At 45.1% G+C, this 25493-nt stretch overlaps 1 protein-coding gene across 7 annotated transcripts in view; it reads left to right on the top strand.

The window, feature by feature from the left end:
* Positions 1-25493, top strand: part of ANKRD17 (ankyrin repeat domain 17) — a 163594-nt gene that overhangs the window by 54721 nt on the left and 83380 nt on the right. For 5 of the 7 annotated variants that reach the window (XM_069743523.1, XM_069743524.1, XM_069743528.1 and 2 more), the window contains exons 2-8: positions 4680-4833; positions 11531-11687; positions 13110-13257; positions 23654-23801; positions 23896-24129; positions 24335-24429; positions 24506-24743. In XM_069743523.1, the coding sequence (XP_069599624.1) occupies positions 4680-4833; positions 11531-11687; positions 13110-13257; positions 23654-23801; positions 23896-24129; positions 24335-24429; positions 24506-24743 (1174 nt within the window). The remainder of the gene's footprint in view (positions 1-4679; positions 4834-11530; positions 11688-13109; positions 13258-23653; positions 23802-23895; positions 24130-24334; positions 24430-24505; positions 24744-25493) is intronic. The other 2 variants (XM_069743525.1, XM_069743527.1) reach the window with 1 other exon arrangement.

Below are 25493 nucleotides of genomic sequence, written 5' to 3'. Positions count from 1 at the left end.
TTTTTCTTGCGGATTTTGTGCGTTTTTGTTGCGGATTTCATGTGTTTTTACCCCTGCAGATTTCTATAATGGAATGGGTGCAGAAACGCTGCAGATCTGCACAAAAGTGACAATATCCTTCTTTCAATCCGCTGCATTTTCTGTGCGGAATTTTCTGCACCATTAGCACGTTACATTACATTGTACTGTAAATCACTTGGCGGATCTGCAGCATTTCTGCTCGGAAAAAAACGCTGCAGATCCGCAAGAAATCCGCAACGTGGGCACATAGCCTAATGTGCATGGAGGTGAACCAACTCTTCCCTAACAGATGTCTGGGAGAGTAGGATCTTGCCTGTTGAATGTCTGTCAGCTGCTCTCCATAGAGAACGTAGGAACACTTGGCCAGGGAACGCATTCTTGTGCATGGTGTAGTCCAGACAGATGGTTGTTGGCCAAATGATCTTTCGCCTGACCACTATCTAATATGTATGGTGGCCCTAAGTTTAAAGTTTCTTTGGCTTCCTTTCCAGTAGTGTCCGTCACTAGACACAACAGTGTAGTAGACTTTGTTGTTGTCTAGCTGAAAATTCTTCCGGAATGGAGATCATAGTCCAGAACCTTTAGTCTCTACCTCATTGATAATGATGGTACCAGCAGGACGACTATCTGAATCTGACCAGGGCTCTCCTGAGCCTATGTATCATTTACCAGAACACATACTCGGACCGTTTTTGATTTCTAAAGCATACCAAATCTTAAATCGCCCGGACAGCCTATCTTTCACATTGGACTTCTTACCAGATGCCTTGTGAAAAGCTTTGTCACCCAAAATGGCTGCAACCAGAATTGGGGAGGATCGATTTGTGGGACTCTGGTGCATTGACCAGATCAGTAATCTGTGACCTCTGCTCGGAAGATCTGCCAGTCACTTACCTCTTGGCAACCCTGGCTCTTCTTTTGATTAGCTGGGCTGGTGTCATCACCCTAGCGGTATGACGCGCTCACAATGTCACGCCAGTCTGGCTAATCAAAAGAAGAGCCAGGAATGCTGAGAGGTAAAAGATATATGCTTCCGTCCAGCAGTCCTAGATTAGTGACCTGGCTGATGGGCCGGACTCTTGTGGTTCCAGCAGTCGGAGTGTTTCCTGTAATGGAGCACTTACACGCATAGATGATCGGTGACAGTTCTGAGCAATGCTTGCTGACTGTTATCCACTGGCAGAACAATGCTGCGATCATTTGTTGAACGATCAAAGTGCTTGTTCATCAGGTGTGTGGATAATTGGTGAACTGGGGGTGTGCTGCCAGTGGCATGATACAGCATGAGGAACAATCGTTCTGTGCCTGGTGTCTGTTCACCCGGGCAATGAACAAAAGGCCAAATGACTTGTGTGTTGTATTACAGCATGCAGATTTCGGCCTGTCGGTGCACCGTTAGCTTGACCTGCGTCGTTCTTCTTTTATTTTATCGATCAGTGTGACAGAAACGTGGCCATCAGTGAAGAAAAGTCTATTGATTTCTCGCATAGTCTTGGAGGGGTTCTCTGGGTTACGGGCATGCTCTCACTTCAGTATATCTCTGTAGTAATCCGATCAGAGGGCTGATGTGGAGCTTTGTTTGGGATCTGCAAATCCATAGGCATGTAAGAGCCTTCATCAGTGATGTATCTGAGCTGTGTATATAATATATGATGAATGTGCACAGAAGATCTTTATAGAAAACTAGATGGTGGCCCGATTCCAACGTATCGGGTATTCTAGAATACGTAGGTAGTATATAGCACAGGCTACATACTAAATTCCACAGTGACGTAGTATAGAACAGAGCTACGTAGTATGTAACACAGCGTACGTAGTGTATAGCAGAGCTACGTAGTATATAACATAGCCACGTAGTGTATTGCACAGGTACATAGTATATTGGTCAGCCACGTAGTATATAGCAGAGCCACGTAGTATATTGGACAGTCACATTGTATATTGCACAGTCGCGTTGTATATTGCCCAGCTACATCGTATATAGCACAGAGATGTAGTATATAACAGAGCCCACGCAGTATGTAATACAGCCCACGTAGTGTATAGCAATGTGGGCACTATATGCGTGGTTAAAAAAGACTTAAAATAAAAAATAAACATATACTCACCTTCCAAAGGGCCCTTGAAGTCCTGACGCCTGTGTACGGTGCACGCGGCAGCTTCCGGTCCCAGGGTTGGTATGAGAGCAGGACCTGTGATGACGTTGCGGTCACATGACTGTGACGTCATGGCAGGTCCTTTTCGCATAGCATACTTGGCACCGGAACCTGCCGCTTGCACTGCCGAGGACAGGGCGCGATGTCAGAGGGTGAGAATAATCTTTTTTTTTAATATTATTTGTAACATTAGATCTTTTTACTATTGATGCTGTATACGCAGCATCATTAGTAAAAAGTTGGTCACAGGGTTAATAGCTGCGCTAATGGAGTGCTTTACACCGCAGCATAACACGGTCTGTTAACGCTGCCATTAACCCTGTGTGAGGGCTGACTGGAGGGGAGTATGGAGCGGGCACTGACTGTGGGAAGTAAGGAGCGGCCATTTTGCCGCCGGACTGTGTCCGTCGCTGATTGGTCGTGGCAAAACGCCCACGACCATTGCCACGACCAATCAGCAACTTGGATTTCCATGACAGACAGAGGCCGCGACCAATGAATATCCGTGACAGACAGACGGAAGTGACCCTTAGACAATTATTTAGTAGATCTTTCCTGGTCCGTATCCTTTGATAAAGTAGGATTAACAATGTAAAGTGTGGATTGGGCTGCATTCATTGATTGCGCCTCACCTCCCCCCCAGATTTTTCTAAAATTGCTGCAAAATAACGTTGCGATTTAAAAGGGAACCTGGTTTGGCCGATATAAGATACGGCACCACCTATGTACAGCATTCTATAATGCTGTAGATAAGCCCCCAGACCGACCTGAAAGATAATAAAAATAAGTTTTATTATACTCACCTGCAGGGTGTTGCGGGTCTGGGTCCAGCACCTCCCATCTTCTGATGATCGCCGCCCTCCTGCTTCCAGCATTGTGCTCCTGAGCAGGCATACATATCGGCCCTGTTGAGGGCAGAGCAAAGTACTGCAGTGCGCAGGTGCTGGGAAAGGTCAGAGAGGCCGGACGCCTGCGCACTGCAGTACTTTACTCTGCCCTCATCAGGGCCGATATGCATGCCTGCTCAGGAGCACTGTTGGGGCGGCGATCATAAGATTTGAGGGGGGCCTCCCATCTTCTTATGATAGCCGCCCTCCTGCTTGCTTCATGGCTGCGACACCCATCGGACCGGACCGCCTCCCAGGTGAGTATAATAAAACTTATTTGTCTTATCTTTCAGGTTGGATCAGGGGCTTATAGCATTATAGAATGCTGTATATCAGCCCTGAAAGGCGGTGGCCGCATCTTATATCTGCCAACCCTGGTGACAGGTTCCCTTTAAAGAACTGCACCTCAATCTGCACACAGCGGCAGTGTAGGAGTGCAGCATTATGGATATTCCCCAGTAGTACTTTGCATCTGTCCTTACATGGGACTTGGTCTGACTTGGAGGCTTTACACTTGTCTGATGTGCTATGGCGGTCTCGTTAATAGCTTGGGTGCTGATGTACATGATGGTTGGAAGTCAGATTTCGGGCTGCTCGGCAGGCGGTTGTGCCGCTGTCTGTCTGTGCATAGGACACCAAAATGCTATTTCATTTGCCAATCACTGCCGTTTCTATAGAATGGCTGCTCGCTGCTATTTTTGACATTGAGCTGCATGGCAAGTGAGTAATGGCCATGTATTCTTATGAAGATAACTGATAAGTATATTTTACTGCTTGGCAATGCCACCCCATGGGTAGGAAACAAAATAGTGGGTTCTGTTGTATCGTAGCACTGTGATAAGATGAGCACTGACACATTGTATGGTAGCTGCCCTGAATACGTACGGCTCTTAGCAGCATGCTGGTAAATTATGACTGCCGGCCATCCTAGTAGTCCTCATGGCTGCCCTGAGGTTGTGCAAGCCTCGTCTCGGGGAAGAGTTGTGTGCAACCAACCGGCCAAGTGTGAATGAAGCCTTGATGGCATTTGGCTATTCAGTAGCTCCATCTTACATCTGAAAAATGGAAATTGGCTGAATGTGCGGACAGGGCAACTGACTGTAATGATGTAGACAAAGTCCCTGCTCTGTCGGACATTTTCTGCTGTATCCCTTCATTTGAGGCGGACATCAAAATGGGGTCCCACATTTTGGTGCCCTCCTGAAATAAACAGATACAGCTGAAAGTGAGGTGAGAGCCCATTGGCCCTGATTCATCAAAGCTTATATCCTCAAAAAAACTTTGAAAAGTAAAAAAAATAAAATAAAAAAAATCTTGCAATATGAGGCTGCACTAAAATGTTGCGACTTTTGACATTCTCATGCCATTTTTTTTTTGTGGCTCCAACCAAGTGGTCTGAGCTGGGGCCGAACTGGAGCATGGGCAGCTGCTAGGAAATGGGTCCCATTGTAATTGATGTTTCCCCAATATCCGATCATTGGAAAGCTACCGCGTGTATACCCTTCCCCTTATGGGATGGAGAAATGAATCCCCACTTCACAAACCCTTCACATCTCTCCTTGAGCTGTCGTTTAGTGGTGACATTTTCGTCTAATTCTGATTTCTTTTCATTCAGGTGGAGTCTTTCATTTTGGACCAAGATGATTTGGAGAACCCAATGCTGGAGACGGCATCCAAGCTCCTTCTATCAGGCACAGCCGATGGAACAGATTTAAGAACCGTAGATCCGGAGACGCAGGCGAGATTGGAGGCGCTCCTAGAAGCTGCAGGTACGGACACACGTTTCTACATTTAGATGCTGCTCGGTGCTTTTCAAATTCTTAAGATCGTGGCTCATATTGGTCAGTCTGTGTATAAGGCTTCATCTCACAGATGTGAAAACTTCAGTTAGAAGAACACGTCTGTCTTTTTTTTTTTGTCGCCTCTGATACCAGCCATTAATGGACACATTAATATACTTCCCAGTGCTGTTTTCTGCCATTCCCAGCACTGCACTGGTTCTTTCCTACAACATGTGGCTGCGGCTGTGACCAGACGCCAATCGCAGCCATTGCATGGACTGGAAGTCACAGTCTCAGGACGAGGCTCTCGTAGACTGGCATTAAGGTGGTCACTACTTGGTCAGTATTTTAGATCAATATGTGTACGCCAAAACCAGGAGTGGAGGGAAAGTATAATATAAACATATGCACCACTTCTGCATTTATCACCCACTCCTGGTTTTGGCTTATACATACCTGGGTAAAACACTGACCGTGTGAATGTGGCCATATTGAGGAACTAACAGTCCCCGATGTCAGCAGGCAAGAAAAATCGTGAGTGACATGATGGGGGATAAGAGCAGTGCTGGAAATGGCAGAAGACAGCGACCGTGAATTATTTTACTGAATTCAATACATTGCTTACTGCTAATAAAGGACCACTCTAGTGTGTGTGTGTGTGTGTGTGTGTGTGTTTTTTATTTTTTATTTTTATTTAATTTTTTTTCACATAAAGTGAAATGTGTGAATGCAAACTTCAAGTTGGCACTAGTTGTTTTGTTTTTTTTCTCTCTCGCCATTTAGAGGGGTTGTCCCTGAAGGGAATATTAACGGGAACTTGTCAGGTTGGATAATGCTATTAACCTGTAGATATAGGGTTAATTTACAGGTTAGTAGCATTAGGAAGGTACTTAGCCGCCAGACTGACACCCATTAAAAAGTAACTTTTATTTGTCTTCGGATATTATCGGACATGACAAGTAAATTACTCTGTTGGATCTCCAGAAAAAAACACTTTTAGCTCTGTGCAGGCACTACTGTTACATAATTGTTATGGTGCCCCTACTGTTCTTTTAACCCCTTACAAACATGATGTGCCGTTACCATTTATGCCGGCTTCCTGACTCTTTCCCAGCAGATGATGACTGTGATATTCAGCCATCCTCTGCCTCTTGCAGCCCTGGGTGGGTCTCTGATAGGGGCCTGTCATTCTTTGCTCGCATCACCACCCCCGTGACTTAATCACTGTGCCGGAGGTCTGTCATGACTTTACTCCTGTGAAAGCTAGCCTGAAACTGGCGTCCATAGGAGACAGTGATTTTCACTATACACAGCAATACTGTATTATTGCTGTTTATAGTACAAGCGATTGGAAAGTGTAAAGAAAAAATGTTTTTAATATAAAAAAATGAAGGCTATGTGCCCATGTTGCGAATTTGTGTTTTTCCGCACCATTTTTGAAAAATCTGCAGGTGAAACAGTGTTTTACCTGTGGATTTACCGCGGATTTCCTGCATTTTTTTTGTGCGGATTTCACCTGCGGTTTTACACCTGCGAATTCCTGTTGAGGAACAGGTGTAAAACACTGCGGAATCCGCACAAAGAATTGACATGCTGAGGAAAATAAACCACTGCATTTCTGACCGGTATTTTCCGCAGCATGTGCACGGCGGATTTGGGTTTCCATAGGTTTACATGGGACGACTGTACAATACATGGAAAACTGCTGCCGATCCTTAGCGGCCAATCTGCTGCCGATCCGCAGCAACATCTGCAACGTGTGCACATAGCCTCAAAGTTAAAATCACTTTTTTTTCCCCGATTTTAAAAATGTACTTGGTATAGCTATGTCCATTAAAGTCCAATTTATTAACCCCTTCACGGCCTATGACATAGACGTGTCATAGGTAGTGTCCCTGGCATTTGAGCTCAAATGTTTTCTGGCACATGACGGCTGATCTGATCAGTGGTCATATGCCCCTAACAGCTGCGGATGGAATCTCGATTCACCTGCGTCTGTTAACATGTTAAATGCCGCTGTCAATCTCCCGACAGTGGTGTTTTACTCGGGCAAACAGGATGTGTCACTAGCTCCGCGCATGATCGCGGGACACTGATGGGTTCGCATGGCAACTCGGAGTCTGGATGAGAATCCCTGTTGTTGTCATTGTCACTCCGCTATAAACGTCCCCCCGTAGCGTTCTTGGTAAATGACCAATTCTGCTATACATAGCGGGGCTTATGTGTATCACAAGTGATCAGAAGATCGCAGCTTCAAGTCTCCTAAGGAGACCATTGAAGCAAGTGAAAAGTAAAAAAAAAAAAAGTTTGAAAAATCTATCAAAGTTCAAATCGCCCCCCTTTTGCCCCATTCAAAATAAAATAATAAAGAAAAATGCACATATTTGGTATTGCTGCGTTCAGAAACCCCTGATCGATCAAAATATAAAAAGAATTAATCCGATCGGTAAACTGCATAAGAGAAAATGAATCAAAACCCCAGAAGTTAGTTGTTTTTTTTTATCTTTACAACATTGCAATAACAGACGATCAAAACATCATATCTACCCCAAAATGGCATCAATAATACCGTCAGCTCGGTGTGCAAAAAAATAAGCCCTGACCCAGCCCCAGAAAAATGGAGACGCTACAGCATCATGGCGCTGGTTTTCATTTGTGCAAATGTTGGCTTTTTTTCATCACTTAAATGAAAAAGAACCTTGGTAGCTGTGAACTGATAATGACAATGACCTCGAGAATCATAATGGCAGGCCAAGTTTAGTCTTTAGTGAACATAATAATTAAAAAAAAAAAAAAAACTTGTGGAATTGCCCTTTTTTTTTTCTTTTCATTTTTTCACAATTTTACCACACTTAGAATTGTTTTTTAACCATTTTTGATACACTATATGGTAAAATCAATGGTGCCATTCAAATGTACAATGTGTCCCTCAGAAAGCAAGCCCTCATATGGCCTATTGATGGAAAAATAAAAAAAATGGCTTCGGGAAAGCGGAGCAAAAACTGAGAACCTCAAGGTAGTGAAGGCGTTAAAATATTAAATTAAAGCCACCGGTAATTTTTCCATATATTGAACATGGTAAATAAAAAAATAAAAAAGTTGCTTTATGCCCTTTTTTTTTTTTGCAACTTCTTTGCACTTGTGATTTTTTTTTTTTCTCCCTGATTTCTAATACATCACGTGTCTCTGAAAAGTACAGCTTGTCCTGCAAAAATAAAAAGCCCTCATATGAAAACTCAAAAATAAAAAGTGAAACTGGCGAGATCAGGAAGGGGTTAATGTCCTCTCGTATGGTGTCTTCGGTGCTGGTTAGGATTCCGGTGCATTGGTCTCATTGGCTGGCCTGCTTCATAGCAAGGATTATGGCACCGTCCATATACTATGAGATCATGGACATCTGAGAGGGGGTCTAAAGAACAGCAGGGGGCGCCACAACCGTTTTGTAACTAATCTCAAGACACAGCAGTATAAATGATTGCGATTTCCATATGTAATATTTACTTAGCGAACAACCCCTTTAAGCCGGATCCTTGTTTGCGTTTCACCTTGGAAAGACACCTGAATAGTTTTGCTTCCTTGTGTTGTGTAAAGCAGCTGTTGCCTCGTACTCCTCCGTGTACACGTAGCCGGCTCGTTTCAGCTTTCACAGGCTATTTTCGGTTTATGATGGTCTCCACTGTGTATTTCAATGGAAGAAGCTGCATCCTCTCACCTTCAGTCATCTTTGCACCCAGTGTCCATTCTTGCTTTGTGATTTTTCATAATCTTTCACATTCTGAGTACAAAAGGAACGAAGATTTACTTTTTTTCTTTTTTTTTCTTTGCGTTTGGGAAAGTGGCTACATGTGATTGAATGTGGGAGATGACAAGAAGGGTCTTCAGACAGTAGTTCCCTGCTATATTCATGGCTTCTGTATGAGTGTTGTCCCATAGACAGAAGAAAGAAAGAGGCATTGCTTATGGCGAGCTTTGGTTACAGCCTGTATTATGTTGTGGTCTTGGCTCAATCTGCTCCGAACTGACATTTTGGAAAGTCAAAAGTGTATCTAGCAGGAAAGCGTAATACAGTGTGTCCGTAAAGTCATGGTGCACTTTTGACCAGTCACAGGATCTATTTATAGTTTACATTTTGCTGCCCTTTCTCTGGTCCAATCATATCAGACCTTTTTATGAGGAAAGATAACAAGAACCAATCAAACAACACAAACTCAATTAAGCTGTTTCTGGGCCCTCAGTCAGATTAACCCCTGATAAACTGAACTATTAATACACTGCCAGGTTTGTGACATCATGCAACCACAAGCTTATGCCAGCAGTGTGGTTTTCCATGCCAGTCGAGATGTGGACGGTACGGAGGAGCGTTCAGTGTATTCTGTGGCTCGCTAAATTCGAATCTGTGACAAAGCGCCACCACATAGAAATAACATTGCTCGATGGAATAAGCAGCTGAAGTAAACTGGCAGTTTGGTGGAGAAACCCCCATTCTGGTAGGCCATCAGTCAGTGACTAGTCTGTAGAGGCTATAAGGGATAGCTACCTAAGGAGCCGTAAAAAAATGCGTGTGCTCGACAACTATACTTAAGCAAGACTACAGTTCATAAGGTGTTAAAGAAACGTCTGTTTACGGGGTACAAATTGTGGCTGATGCGCGTTTGCTACAGATACGCTTCATGAGATCGACAATGATGCAAGATTTTTGCAGAAGACTGTATTTAGCGATGAGGCGACCTTCCGTATCTGGGGCCATAACCCAAATATGGGCTGCTGAACATCTTCATGGCTACGTTGCGTACAAACGTAACACCCCTAATGTGAACGTGTGGTGTGGCTGACGGATAAGGTGATAGGCCCATTTTATTTTCGTGGAGCGGTCTGTGACGTATCTTGACATGTTGGAATTTTATGCAGTGCCACAATTTCCAGAAGGTGTCATCTTTCAACAGGAAAGCGCTCCTCCACCATTGTTCTTGAGTTTCTGGATAGAACATTCCCCCGGCGGTGGATAAGCAGGGGTTCTGTCAAGCCATAGCCACCACGATCCCTGGATCTGACGCCCTTAAGGCCCCTTCACATTTAGCGACGCTGCAGCGATACCGACAACGATCCGAATCGCTGCAGCGTCGCTGTTTGGTCGCTGGAGAGCTGTCACACAGACCGCTCTCCAGCGACCAACGATGCCGGTAACCAGGGTAAACATCGGGTAACTAAGCGCAGGGCCGCGCTTAGTAACCCGATGTTTACCCTGGTTACCATGCTAAAAGTAAAAAAAAACAAACAGTACATACTTACCTACAGCTGTCTGTCCTCCAGCGCTGCGCTCTGCTTCTCTGCTCTCCTCCTGTACTGTCTGGGAGCCGGAAAGCAGAGCGGTGACGTCACCGCTCTGCTTTCCGGCTCACAGCCAGTACAGGAGGAGTGCAGAGCGCAGCGCTGGAGGACAGACAGCGGTAGGTAAGTATGTACTGTTTGTTTTTTTTTACTTTTAGCATGGTAACCAGGGTAAACATCGGGTTACTAAGCGCGGCCCTGCGCTTAGTTACCCGATGTTTACCCTGGTTACAAGTGAAGACATCGCTGGATCGGTGTCACACACGCCGATCCAGCGATGTCTCCAGGGAGTCCAGCGACGAAATAAAGTTCTGGACTTTCTTCAGCGACCAACGATCTCCCAGCAGGGGCCTGATCGTTGGTCGCTGTCACACATAACGATTTCATTAACGATATCGTTGCTACGTCACAAATAGCAACGATATCGTTAACAATATCGTTATGTGTGAAGGTACCTTTAGACTTTTACTTTTGAGGTTATGTGAAGCAACATGTGTACATTGAACGTATCAACGACATTAATCACTTAAAACAGAGAATCACAGGCGTTATTCACTCTGTTACACCAGACGTCCTTACCCGTGTGTGGCAAGAGCTTCACTATTGTTTGGATGTGTGTAGGACAACAAATGGAGTCCAAATCGAACTGCGCTGAATAGGTATGAAACTGGGAGAGTTTTTCTTTTATTTGGAGCAGATTTCACATTTCTTTTGTTTTTTTGTTGCTTTCCAGTGACTGGTCAAAAGTGCACCATGACTTTACGGACACACTGTATAAGTAATGCATTTCAAAAGTTACTTAAAGGGGTTGTCCAGCTTTAGGCTACAAGTATGCGGCTACTCTGACTTCAGACTTGTGCCGGTGTATGATTTTACGTTTGTAATTTGTATACTCACGATCACATGACCAGAGAATCCTCACTGCGCACAGTGTGAGTATATACAAGTCTGCAGACTTGTAGCCTAAGGCCGGACAACCCCGTTAACATTTTACGTAGATGTAATTTATAAAGAATCTGTAAAATGGTGTGGTATGTGGATACGCCCTATAAATGAGCTTTCTATTGCTTTAATGATTGAAGGCATAAAACAAATCCTGCTTATTTTTTTTTCTTTTTGCTTTAATAACGGTTTTTAAATGGAAGTAGTCCCTCTTCATTAGCTGTTCTGTGCTGCCCGTGTGCGCCAAGCAGACGTCTCTCCAGCATGTGAAACATGACTGAATTACCAGCCAGTAAGCCGTGAGCTTAGCCGGACGTTAGTTTTGCATGACCGAACTAACCGTAGGCCTTGTCCCTATTTTTGTTTGGTTTCTTACATTTACCTACTAACTGGCTTGGCGACTTGTGCTAACAAGGAATTGGTAAATTATCCACTGCTGATGGTAAAGCGTTCGCAGATCCCGAGGTGCTTCGCAGATTGACGTCCTCGGTCAGCTGTGCGTTGGATGAAGCTGCTGCTGCACTTACGAGAATGAGAGCGGAGAGCACCTCAAATGCAGGGCAGACGGACAAGTGAGTATATTCCGCAAGTCACATATTAATGCTCCTAATATCTTTTTGAAACATTAGAATATCAGCGATGGGTTCAGTCGTTTAGTCCAGCTAATGCCACTGTCACATATCCAACGTTCAAGGTCTGAGTAAGGATTTATGGACTGTCCTGAATTCCACTTCCTCATATATGCCTATGCGTCTACTTTAGTTTGGGTCCAGAGACCTTCGGCCGCTCCTGACGACACTACTCGGACCTAGACGCCACATAATAGTCCTATACCTTGACTGTAAGAAACGCCATCTGCCGGTATCTGCTACATCTCTACCAACCCCAATACAGCATATAGACAGAACGTGTCCGTTCACCTATTCTTGAGGGGCAATTCTGTCCCTGAACCCTCGTGATGACCCTTACCACCTATGTCCAGCTTTGCTAGGCTTGCTCAGGTAAACTGGCCTAATGTGGCAGCTAATCTTGCTGAGTATGATGTAGGAAGCGCTGTCCCCAGATCTGCTTACTGCCGGACATACAGATGCCAAGTAGTAGGCATGCTCTGTCAAGCTTAGTTTTTGAGGAGCGTAGAAACACAATGCCACTTGTGTATGACAAGTTATCAAATGCAGTCTTTACGGGGTTATATCCTCCATCAATGATGAATGTCTGACCTCTGGAGCCCAGCCTGCACCCTGCTGCTGCTTTTTTAGGTCTTATTGGGCCTGCTTATTACAGCCAAGGGTTTTCTCTACCCCCCACTCCACTTTTACCCCTTCCCATTGCAGTCATGTGCTTCCATAAGTAATACATTAAGTAATTCTGGATAAATGTAGATTGAGAAACCTCTTTGCTATTTGCACACAGGATTTCGAGGCATTTTTAGAGCAGAAATTGAGGTTTGAGTTTCTTCTCCAGAAAAGACTGCTTGTGCTCCTACCATACAGGGAATCTGTTACCGAGTTTTTGCAACCCTATCGGATACCATGATGTAGGGGAAGCAACCCTTATTCAAGCAATTGTATCATTTACTGGGTTGCTTGCTGCAGTTTTGATTAAATCTCTGATTTCTGTGCTGCAGATCTGCCAGTTCTCTGAATTTTGAACACACCACTGACAGCTTTCTGTGTACACTGTGCATAGGCAGAAAGCTGTACATCAGTGGTGGGAGTTATACAGAGCTCATGACTATGAAAGACTAGTGATAATCTCATGCTGAAAAAAGATTTTTATTAAAACCATAACAAGCAGTCCATTAAGTGACACATCACTGGAATCACAGTGACAATAACCTTGTGACGGATTCTCTTTAACAAGTTTCAGATGAGATTTCCCATGCCCGTCCTTTTTGTGCATTGTCTTGCGTGGGTAGCCTCGTTGACTACATAAAAATATTAATGGCCTGATGAGTGGTTTGTGGTGTTGTAATGATCCTCTTGCGTTGACAGCCGCAGTTTAGCAGAAGCTTGCTCTGAAGGAGATGTCAATGCTGTGAGGAAGTTGCTAATTGAAGGCCGCAGTGTTAATGAGCACACAGAGGAAGGGGAGTCCCTCCTTTGCCTCGCCTGTTCCGCTGGATACTATGAACTTGCACAGGTATATATCTACTTTTCCCTTTTTTAATCCTCTTTCTTTCTAGATGACCATTCTGACCACTGCAGATGAATCCCTTTTTGAAAGGCCTTTAATATAAAAGGGCTATGGTGTCTCTTGCTGTAATATAGCTAAATATTTTAATTCACTGATTCTTTTGGGAAAGAAATATGAGGCCACAGTCTGATAATCCGCTTTGCCTCTGAAGGGCAAATACTTTCTTAATGTAAAAACTAGAACAGAACAAACATGTTTAACCTCTCCTAACTCCAGTTTGTGCATGATTTATCCTGGTGCTAATTAGGCGCCCTGTTTTCTAGACTTGCTTTAAACATTTACCAGCCATCTCACAGGTACACGGACATATACAAGCACACACTGGAGATAGTCCCTGTAGCCAGGCTTCCCCAATATAAAGTACAGTTACCACCCTTAAGGTCTGTTTTACAGCATTCTAGTAAGCTGTATGTAAGTCCATAATCCCCTCTGCATAGCACAAAAAACCTTTTATTTCTCCCCCTCATCATCTACCTGAAGAAAGCAGGAGGACTGCAAATGCGACCAGAGAGGAGGCGCCAAAGCAAAACCAGTAATGCCATCGGACCGCACCGTATGGGGGGGAAGGAGTAATAAGTATTTTCTCTATCCCTTCATTGGGGGACACAGGAAACCATGGGTGTATGCTGTTGACACTATGAAGAAAAAAAATAATCTGCTGGCCAGCATATATACCCACCAGCTGGCACAAAGTTAATCAATTTTAGCTTGGTGTCAGTAGGAGGTGAACACAAGTCTTTCACTAGACCCATATCTACCTCGGTTTTCGTCGTTTTTCAGTTACGTTCTCCCTTTTCTTTTTTCAGAAGTTTCTTCTATCTCTGGAGGGATATAGTGTGAACAGTCACTGTCTCTACGTGGGATCACAGATCACGGCGTGGACTGACACCCTGAATCCTCATCTGTCCATCTGGTAGGACCCTAGCCCCTAACACATCAAGAGTGTTCAGGTGAGCCGAAGAATAGTCATGGCTACCTACTCCTGCCCGCTCGCACAACAGAGCCGGACGGTCTCAGTATGTACAAATGCCCCACAATCTGGTTCGGTTCGGACATCTGAGTGTTCTTCAGAGACCTCTTCAGGGATTGAAATACTTTTTTTTTTTTGTTCTCCACAGGTCCCCTTCCCCCTCTCCCTCCTCTTTATTAAGGATTCCAGAGGCGATGAAAAAATGGTCTATCGGCTGTTATCAATAGAATCCAGTGCAGCCTAGGGGGCCCATAAGTGTGTGTGTTTTGTCTGGGCACAGTTTAATTCCACATCCTTATAGGCTTCCGCACCGCCCGCCCCTCACCAGCCTCATTCACCACTAATGTAGGCTAGGGTGCGGCCTAGCCGCGGTGCCCAACCCTTCCCCTTCCCTCCTTGTCACGCAGACTTCTTCATGCGTGGCTCGAACACGCCCTCTTTCCTCCCTCAGTGGCGTCAGGACTCGCCAGCCTTCCTGAGACCACAGCGCCGCAGATCCCTGGTCAGCTTGCGGTTCCTCAGCTTTCCTGTGGGTAAGCCTTGTTGTGCAGACTGACACTCTCCTCAGCAATTCTTCCTTTCTGTCCCCTAACCTCAGGCATTAGTGAGTCGGCCTTCTTCTGTCTTGTCTAATTCAAAAGGAGAGCGCTCTCTTCCTCTGGCCCCTTCTACCCTAGTCAGGCAGTTTGGCTGTTTTTGGAAGTGCAGACTCCCTTCAGATCAGTCTCCTTCCCTCTGTCAAGATTGTAGCAGTGCTTCTGTCCTTGCCACCCAGGAGTCCTCCACTGCTTCCGGAGACAGTGGTCCCCTTATCCCAACGTGGTCATACTGTCTCAATTAGTTGCAAATCTTACCAAGGGGTCTTAGACCTTGATATCCATGCTGTACATTTGCCTATCCTTGCCGCTGCTCGCAGATCCCATGGTCCTCTTTTACCTTTTGTCCGTGGCTATCAGCAAGGGCCAAAAGAGGGCTAGGTAGGAGAGCCACTCCGGATCCCCCTCTCGCTTCCTGGCCCATCTCGGCAGGCGGCTTCTTCCCAGTCGTTCTCCCCAGACTTGCCAGCGGAACCTGACTGACTGGAGTTTCGAAGCAGATTCTGAGCCTGGATCCTGACTAGGCCTCTAACATGAGGGACATGGTTGAGTCTTAATTGTGGTGGTCAACCTGACCCTTAATATCAAGGTTGCTCCTCAGTACAGACGGTGTCCTTCAGCCTGGCAAGATGAACTCTTAGAGTTTTTGCCCTCCACCAATAAAGAATTTGAGCGGGTGCTCTCCAGAAAGCAGGAAAACTTGATCAGATGCTTTCAGAGAGGGAAATGGCTTGGTATTCTGTGCCCCTTCGCTTCAGATTTCACTGAAAATTGGACTGTTTCTCCTGCTGTGGACTCTTCAGACTATCCACCAACACAGTCCTCACCTTACGGACAGATTATAGACTAAGGACTACAATGAGACTCATGGAGTCCTTTACCAAGTCAGTAGTGATGAGCGAATCTACTTGTTGCTCGGGTGGTCTCCGAGTATTTGTGAGTGCTCGGAGAGTTAGTTTGTCGACACAGCTGTATGATTTACAGCTGCTAGCCAGACTGAGTACATGTGGGGGTTGCCTGGTTGCTAGGGAATCCCCACATGTAATCAAGCTGTCTAGTAACTGCGAATCATGCAGCTGCAGCAAGGAAAGCTAAATCTCCGAGCAGTCACAAATACCTCGAGCTCACCCAAGCACGCTCAGGAAATCTCGGGTAACGAGTATACTTGCTGATCACTACAAGTCAGTCTTTGAAGCGGCAGGTTCCACCCTATGCCTTGCCTTTGCTACCATGTGAGTGTCAGTCTATATCTGCATGGGCCAAGCAACTTAGGCTAGGTTCACATTTGCGGTTGAGTCCGCAGCGTTTCTTACGCAACCACAAACACATGGCAAAACACATAACACTGCTTTTTTTTAATCCGCATCAACTTGCGCATGACTGATAAAAAAAAAGCAACGTTTGCACGCATTTGCATGCGTTTTTTGTATGCATTCGCGTTGTTCATGCAAGGAGAATTTCCTTGACACAAGTCACGCCCAATGGGCGTGGCTCATGGGATTTCTGTATATAGACCCTTGTGCAAACGCAAGCCAACGCATGTCCTTGCGTTCCTATGCGTTCCCATAGACTGTAATGTGTTTTTTTGACGCACTCCGTCCGCAAGCGTCCACATGCATATGGCGGCGGAAATTTGATGCCAAAAAAACTCTAACATGGTGTGTCACACCCCGAAAATACGCATGCGTAAGTAAACGCGGGTGAACGCATGCACCTGCGTTTACAGTGTAAAAGATAAGAAATAAAGACTCATGTGGATGTATGCGTCAGAAATGCTGGAGACACAACCGCAAATGTGAATCCAGCCTAAGTCAGGGCATCCTTGCGGGAGCTGCGCCTGATGACTTAATGGACCAGATCTCACAACCGGGAAAATACTCAGTAGCCGCCTCACTGGAACTGCCTCCTGTGCAGCTCAAGCGTCCAGTAATATAGTGGCCATCCGCAGGACCATCTGGCTAAAGGCCTTGCAATCCTACTTGTCTTCCAAGAAGTCTCTGCTGACCAGTCTGCCTTTCCAGGGGTCACGACTGTTTGGAACCAAGCAGGGCCAGAATACAATGGAAGCCCCAGAGGGTAAAGCTCTTTTTTTTTTTTTTTTTTTCTTCCTCAGGTCAAACCACGGCGCCCAACCAAGTGAAAATTTAAGAATTTTTGTCACTTCTCATCTGCAAAACACTCCAAGCCAGGAGATGCCTTCAAACCAGCACCCTCCTGGTATCCTCGAAATGTGCAGGGCAGATCCTCAAGGAGCAGACCTAGCAGATTCTCTTCCGCATGACTCTCCACCATCTCTCAGGGAGTTTCCTGGGGTGAACGGCTGTCTCCTGTTATTCAGCGACGCTTGGCTCACCTCTGTAGAGGACGCCTGGGTCAGAGAGGTGGTATCTTCAGGATGCAAAATAGAATTAATTTTGCGACCCTGAGATCGTTTTCTTTCGAATCCTGCAAACCAAGAGACCCCTGGCTGGTACCAGTATTTTTGCAACCATTGCCTCTCTGCGACTAATTGGTGTCATTATCCCCATCCCACCTTAGGAACATTTTTCAGGTTTCTGTTCGAACCTCTTTGTAGATTCCAACAGGGACGGGTTTGTTCGACCCATCCTGGATGTCAAGTTGCTGATCAAGAGTCCGCCTACATTACTTCGGGATGCAATCCCTTCGTTCAATAATGGTTTCCATGGAACCACAAGAGTTCCTGTGTTCACTGGATATCCTAGACGCCTATCTCAATGTCCCAATTTTTCCAGGTCACCAGAAATTCCTTCTGTTCGTGGTACGAGAGGGCCACTTTTAGTTCATTGCTCTCGCCTTCTGCCTGACAATCGCAACCAGTGTCTTTACAAAGATAATGGCAGCGGTGATGGCCATCTCACGAACCAGGTTTCTAGGGGTCATACTTAACCTAGACGTCATCCTTGTAAAAGCTCCATCCTTCTCCCTAGCCCTGGAACACCTGTCCATTACTGTAGATAAGTCAACCTAGCAGAGACAGGGTGTTAACAGGTCAGTATTGTCTAGTTCCAGCCCATTGTTTGATTTTCCTGGTTTCGCTGTCTTCATACCTTGCAATCTCTATCCTTACCTTCGGCCGTGGCTGTTCTGAGCAAGATTGTAGCTGCTGTGGAGAAAATTCCCTTTGCCCAGTTTCGCACCTGTCCACTTCAGCAGACCATCCTATCCCAATGGAAACGGTCTGTTCTTTTCCTGGACTGTCCTGTCCGGATCTCGGATCATTCAGCAGGGTCGGTTTTTCCTTCTTATTCACTGGCAAGCGGTTACAATGGATTGTGGTCTCCTCGGCTGGGGAGCTGTGTTCCGCAACCTCTCGATTTAGCGTCGCAGGATCTTGAAAGAGACCTCGCTGCCAATCAATGTTTTCGAAATCAGAGCCATTCTTCTGTCCTTTCTCCACTGGCAAGACCTTCTCCGGGGCCTACCAGTGCGAGTACAGACAGACAATGCCATGATGGTGGCATGTGTCAACCACCAGGGAGGAACTCTTGAGTCCTTTGGCCATGGCTGAAGTCTCCAAGTTTCTTCTCTGGGCAGAGAACATGGTTCCAGCAATTTCGGCAGTGCACATTCCCACCATAGATAATTGGGTCTCCTACTTTCTCAGTCATGAGGGTCTTGTGGTGGGAGATTGGTCTTTGCATTAGGATGTTTTCCGTCAAATTTGTCTACGATTAGGCACTCCTGGATGTGGATCTCATGGCTTCCAGGATGAACATAAAGATCCCACAGTTAGTCTCCAGGTTCTTCAGTCCTCATGTGGCGGGTGTTGACGCAATAGCGATACCCTTGTCAGCTTGCTCTTCCTTATCTGTTCCCGCCTCTCCACCTTCTTCCCGGGCATGTAAAGAAAATCAAGGTGGAAGGGGTGCCTGTCATCCTAATTGCATACCAGGTCTTCCTGGTCTAATCTGGTGCTGAGGTCATCAATTTACTCGTAGATGCTCCTTGGAGACTCCCAGAAAGACCAGATCTTGTTTCTCGGGGCCCCATCTTACACCAGAATTCTTGTTCGCTCTATTTTACGGCGTGGCTGTTGAGACAACTGTTTTAATAGCGTCTGGGTTCTCGAAACGTGCGATTCAGACAATGAATCGAGCTCGAAAGCCAGCATAGTCTTTAGACTATTATCGGACATGGTAAGCCTTCTTCCGTTGATTTGAGACTAATCACTCCGCGCCTATGGTTTTCTCTTTGAGGTGCTCTGGCCTTTCTTCAATCGGGGCTTGATGTAGGTCTATCTGTCTTGAAGGGCCAAGTCACTGCTCTCTTCAAGACGTCTCTTTGCCTCGTCTTAGGCTACGTTCACACTTGCGTGCGGGGGCTTTGTGGATGGCTGCGTACTCCCTCCCTGAAGCTCTGTCCACTTCCGCACTTCCGTTTAGGTCCGCCTACTTCTGCATGCATCCTGCGTACCTATCTTTAACAACTTGTTGTGTTCCTGTGCGGTCGGCGGGCGCGTCAAAACGACGCATCCGCATGTCCTGCGTACACAATGTTAAAGATGGGTACGCAGGATGCATGCAGAAGTAAGCGGACCTAAACGGAAGTGTGCGGAGCTTCAAGGAGGAATTACGCAGCCGTCCGCTAAGCCCCCTTATGCAAGTGTGAACATAGCCTAAGAAGGTGTTTTTTTTTTTTTTTTTCTTTCTTGCGACAATTACTTTCATTAGGTGGGTTTTGGAGCTGGCAGCTCTTTCATGTTGCCAACCCTTCCTTATTCTGCACCAGGATAAGTTGGCTTTGCGGCCTGTTCTGTCCTTACTTCCCAAGGTAGTTTCCGCTTTTCATCTCCATGGGGGACATTGTCCTCCCCTCTTTCTGCCCATCTCCGGTTCATCCTCTGGAGCGATTCTGAACAGATTGGACCTGGTCAGGGCGATTCACTTTACCTTTCTAGGACCATCCCCTTCCGGAGGATGGATTCTCTTTGTGATTCCTGAGGGCCCTCGAAGAGGCCTTCAGAGTCCAAGGCTACAGTTGCTTGCTGGATCCGGGCGACTATTTTGAAGATGTACCTGGTTAAGAATAGAACGCCTCCTCATGGGATTAAGTTCCACTCTACCCAAGCGGTGGTGGCCTCATGGGCCGTTCGCCATCGGACATCTGCTCTACAAAGAGGTGACATGGGCTACTCACACGTTCACCAAGTTCTACAGGGTCCATACCTACGCCTCGGCTGATGCCAGCCTAGGTAGGAGAATCTTACAAGTGGCAGTGGTTAGTTCTCTGACCTAAATGGAGTTGTGGTAGTTTCCCTCCTTGCTTTGGGATGTCCAATGGTTCCCTTTGTGCCCCAATGAAGTGATAGAGAAAACGGGATTTTTGGTTACTCACCATAAAATCTGTTTCTCGGAGCCTCCATTGGGGGACACTGCTTGACAGCAGTTCTGGCTTTTTTTTTTATATATTGTTACGGTTTGGTTGTGTATTTCTTTTAGTTATTCTTTACACTTTGCTTCTCTTAGGGTACCGTCACACAGTGGCATTTTGATCGCTACGACGGCACGATCCGTGACGCTCCAGCATCGTAACAATATCGCTCCAGCGTCGTAGACTGCTGTCACACTTTGCAATGTACGACGCTGGAGCGATAATTTCATGACGTACGTGCGATGTAGAAGCTGTTGGTTACTATGCGCACATCGTATACAATATCGTGCACACCTTTGTTACACCATGCGATCATGCCATGAAAAAACAACACAAGAAATAGACCACAAAAGGGGATCACCCAAGGCAATGGATTAAATATGAAAATTACAAATTTTATTAGAATAACACTCATGGACATAGGAAACAACCACATGGAGCACACAATTAAAAGCATTTAAAATTGGTCACACATAGGACCTAGAAACATGAACAAATGGCCCATAATAGAACCCTCCTCCTAGATGCGATCCCTCCCCAAACGCACTGTAATGGCTAATAATAATATATAGTACAGTGTAAGATGTCTGCATGAACAGCACTATTGGAATATAGGGTAAAGCAACACAACCTAAGGAGTATAGTTGTGACCATGATATATAATGCACCAGTCTGTGAATACCTCACACCAGCAGGATTACCTATGTAACACAAATAAGCAGATATGCAAAAAAAAAAAAAAAAAAAAACCTTTTTGCAATAACGTAAGACATAGACAAAAGCTTAATAAAACATACACAGTGAGTCAGATTGACCCCAAACCACACATATGGCATGTAGGTCTACTCCATTAAGGTATAGAGTTGTATATAATGCAGAGTTAGTTGTGTAGCGCTTCCACTGGTCTAGTCTAACGTGGTATATAACCTGTGCCATTAAATTGCAAAAGCTCCCATAGTAAGGGAAATAAAAGATCTGCTGAGGAGTGAGGATTCAGATCACCAATAACAAGAAACCAGTATGCAAACCCAGGAGCTGTTCAAGCTCTGTACATAGCCAAGGGGGGTATCAACAGGAGGAGCAGAGACCCTACGCGTGTCGCCACACCAGTGGCTTCGTCAGGGGTACCATGCGATCATGCCGCCACAGTGGGACACTAGACGACGAAAGAAAGTTTCAAACGATCTGCTACGACGTACGATTCTCAGCGGGGTCCCTGATCGCAGGAGCTTGTCAGACACTGCGAGATCGTAACGATATCGCTGGAACGTCACGAATCGTGCCGTCTTAGCGATCAAAATGCCACTGTGTGACGGTACCCTTACTGCTATCTCACGAACTGATTAACTTGGTGCCAGTTTGTGGGGTGTACACTGCTGGGTAGAAGCTATTTTTTTTTTTTTGTGCATAGTGTTTGTCTCCTAGTGGCAGCAGCATACACCTACGGTTTCCTTTGTCCCCCAATAAAGGTGTCGAGTAACCAAAAATCCCGTTTTTTTTTTTTGTTTTTTTTTGTTATGCAGAGAGGATTGGGGACTTGTACACAGCTTACTAAAACACTATAAAAGAGGCCGTAAAGGTGAAGGCCATGCTTTAAATTGGGAAAAGCTAGTGAGAGGTTCCCTTTTTTAAAGGTGTTTTCTGAAATGTCGGGCAAGGAAGTAGTGTAACTAAAATGGGAAATATTTCTCCACAATTGTGTATTGCTCACTGCTCCCTACCGGTCTGTGTAGTTGACAGCAGGAGTTGACACATTGTACACCACACATTTACACAAGCCACCTATCACTGCCCTCGTCGGTCTTGTGGCTGTAAGTAATGCTTTTTTTTCCCTTACATTCTCCCACTTTTTGAAAAAAATGAGCACGCGCACATACACACTCACGCGCACACACACTCTCTCTAGATGGTGGCCCGATTATAACGCATCGGGTATTCTAGAATATGTATGCGTAGTGTATAGCGCAGCCCACGTAGTATATTGCGCAGCCCACGCAGTCTATAGCAATGTGGGCACCATATCCCTGTTAAAAAAAAAAAAATGAATTAAAATAAAAAATATATACGCACCCTCCGTTGGCCCCCGGATCGAAGTGGTTACCGGCGCTCCTCGTGCGCTCCGGTGTGAAGAGTGCATTGCGGTCTCGCGAGATGACTTAGCGGTTTTGTGAGACCGCACATCATCATCTCGCGAGACCGCAATGCATGGAACGGTCACCGGGAAGTGTGTCCTTTCCTCCCACCATCGGCTGCAGCCCTACTCTATGTATCAGAGGCGATCAGACAAGTGCAGCTTCTAGTCTCCCATGGAGGCTATTGAAGCATGCAAAAAGTAAAAAAAAAGTTTTTAAAAATATTTTAAAAAAATTTGAGAAAAGTATAAAAGTTAAAATCACCCCCTTTTGCCTCATTCAAAATAAAACAAAAAAAAATAATTAAATATACACATTTGGTATCGCCGCATTCAGAATCGCCTGATCTATCAATATTTTAAAAAAAATAATCAAATCGGTAAATGGCGTAGAGAGAAAAAAAAGCATTACAATAAAATGCAATAACTGGCGATCAAAATAATGTATCTGCACCAACATGGTATCATTAAAAATGTCAGCTTGGCGCCCAAAAAATAAGCTTTCACACGGCCCCAGATCCCGAAAAATGGAGACACTACAGGTTTCGGAAAATGACTTTTTTTTTTTCAAACAAATTTTGGAATTTTATTTAAAAAAAAACCCAGAAAATAACCTAGACTTGTTTGGTGTCTATGAACTCGTAATGACCTGGAGAATCACAATGGCAGGTCAGTTTTAGCATTTAGTGAACCTAGCAGAAAAGCCAAACAAAAAATAAGTGTGGGATTGCACTCTTTTTGCAATTTCACAGCACTTGGAATATTTTTCTGTTACACGACATGGTAAAAACAAAGGTGTCGTTAAAAAGTACAAATCATCCCGCGAAAAACAAGCCCTCACATGGCCATTTTGACAACAACAAAAAAAAAAAAATAGAAAAGTTATAGCTGGGAAGAACGGGAGCAAAAAATGAAAATGCAAAACCAAAAATACCCCTGCTCGTTAAGGAGTTAATGGTAAGATTATTACAGTAATAATCTGCCTTTTTGCTAATGTTATGTGAGGCTTTGCGCACATGGCAGTAATGAGGACTTGTTGGAATTGTAGAGGAAGATATTGAAATAATTTGCATGGAGAAATGGCAGATCTTATTAGACGCTTGCAAACACCCTAAATTCCCAGTAAGCCATTTCTCGCTCCCTAACAAAAGTCTACACATGATAAAGGCTATGAAGGAATACTGAACCCTTATCACTCAATGCTTATGTTCATCCTATTCTTAGAATTGCTTGTTTTTTCCCCCCTTTCTAAAGGTTCTTTTGGCTATGCATGCAAATGTGGAAGATCGAGGTATAAAAGGAGATATTACGCCTTTAATGGCTGCTGCTAATGGGGGACATGTTGAAATTGTGAAGCTGCTCCTAGCTCATGATGCTGATGTGAACTCCCAGTCCTCCACAGGTTTGCCCTGAATTGTTTTGTATCCTTAGTCGATATATTTTTCTATTTCTTATTGTGATCCTTGTGTAATTTCTCCTGTCTCCCCCTCATGCAGGAAACACAGCACTTACCTATGCATGTGCTGGCGGCTATGTAGATGTTGTAAAGGTGCTGCTGGAATCAGGTGCTAGCATTGAGGACCACAATGAAAACGGTCACACTCCTCTTATGGAGGCGGGGAGTGCTGGCCATGTGGAAGTAGCCAGGGTCCTTCTGGAGAACGGCGCTGGAATTAATACTCATTCCAACGAATTTAAAGAGAGCGCACTAACTTTGGCGTGCTACAAAGGTAATTAGGTTTACCACATGTAGGCCCAGAATAATCTCATTTTATGCTGGTAAGACTAAATACAGGCTTTGGAGATTGCACTCTCATTTATTTTTATACTGCGACACTTATTGTTGTTCGGATTATATGCGAATGGTTGGCGTGCACAAGTTTGTGTCATATACAGTTTGCCCAAAGCCTGTGCATTTTGTCTTCTTTCCAACAGGACATCTAGAAATGGTGAGGTTTTTGTTGGAAGCTGGGGCCGACCAGGAACATAAAACGGATGAGATGCACACTGCCTTAATGGAAGCCTGCATGGTAATCGGACTCCGTAGATCTATCCGATCCCTCAGCCTTTTATTCTGCTTGTATTAACAGTTTGTGTTATATGTAGGATGGCCATGTAGAGGTGGCTCGACTGCTGCTAGATAGTGGGGCCCAGGTGAATATGCCAGCGGACTCGTTCGAGTCTCCATTAACGCTCGCAGCTTGTGGTGGCCATGTAGAGCTGGCAGCTTTACTCATAGAGCGAGGCGCCAATCTGGAGGAGGTAAATGATGAAGGCTATACACCCCTCATGGAAGCTGCGCGGGAAGGACATGAAGAAATGGTAGCGTTACTTCTTGGGCAGGGTATGTATTCTTGTATGTGCTTGTCTTTACATATTTCACAATGAGATTGGTTAGTTTTCCATCTCATTGTCCTAAATGGGAAAGGATATGCAATTTGCCACATCAGTGCTCTTTTCTCCTTTCTGACAGGTTTCTCTTACATTGCATTAGTTACAGGTTTGTTTTTTTTGCCTGTAAGTCTCATTGGGGACTATGCACTCTGACTCGCAGCATCTTTATGCCCTTGTGATGGGTAATGAGCAGTGATGAGTGAACACGCTCCGATAACGTCTTATCCGAGTATGCTCGGGTGTTATCTGAGTATCTTGGGTGTGCTCGTATATTATGTTCGAGTCCCTGTGGGCTGAATGATTTGCGGCTGCTTGACACCCTTAGCTTGTGGGGATTCCCTAATAAACAGGCAATCCCTGCATGTGTTGTCTAACAGCCGCAAATCATGCAGCTGTGGGGACTTGAACATTTTAGGCGTGCTCGTATGACGCCCAAGCATTAACGGATAAGATGCGATCTGAGCATGTCATCACTAGTAATGAGATCTGCACTGTAAAACTAAATTTGCAGCGGTTATATGGATGAAGCAATTCTTGTGTGACTGCCTAAAAGCTGTTTTTATAACTTCGTTCACCAGAGCAATGTGTCTTTGTGTGGTTAAGATTTTTTTTTTCATATAATTATATTTTTCATAACTATGCCTTGTTCACACCAAGCACGTGGGACAACTAAAGAGTTACATTAACCCCTTTCTGACCT

Source organism: Ranitomeya imitator, chromosome 1, assembly GCF_032444005.1.
Source record: "Ranitomeya imitator isolate aRanImi1 chromosome 1, aRanImi1.pri, whole genome shotgun sequence".
NCBI classification, from domain to species: domain Eukaryota; kingdom Metazoa; phylum Chordata; class Amphibia; order Anura; family Dendrobatidae; genus Ranitomeya; species Ranitomeya imitator.
Note: the sequence above shows the minus strand (reverse complement) of the source record. Positions and strands in the feature narration are given on the sequence as shown.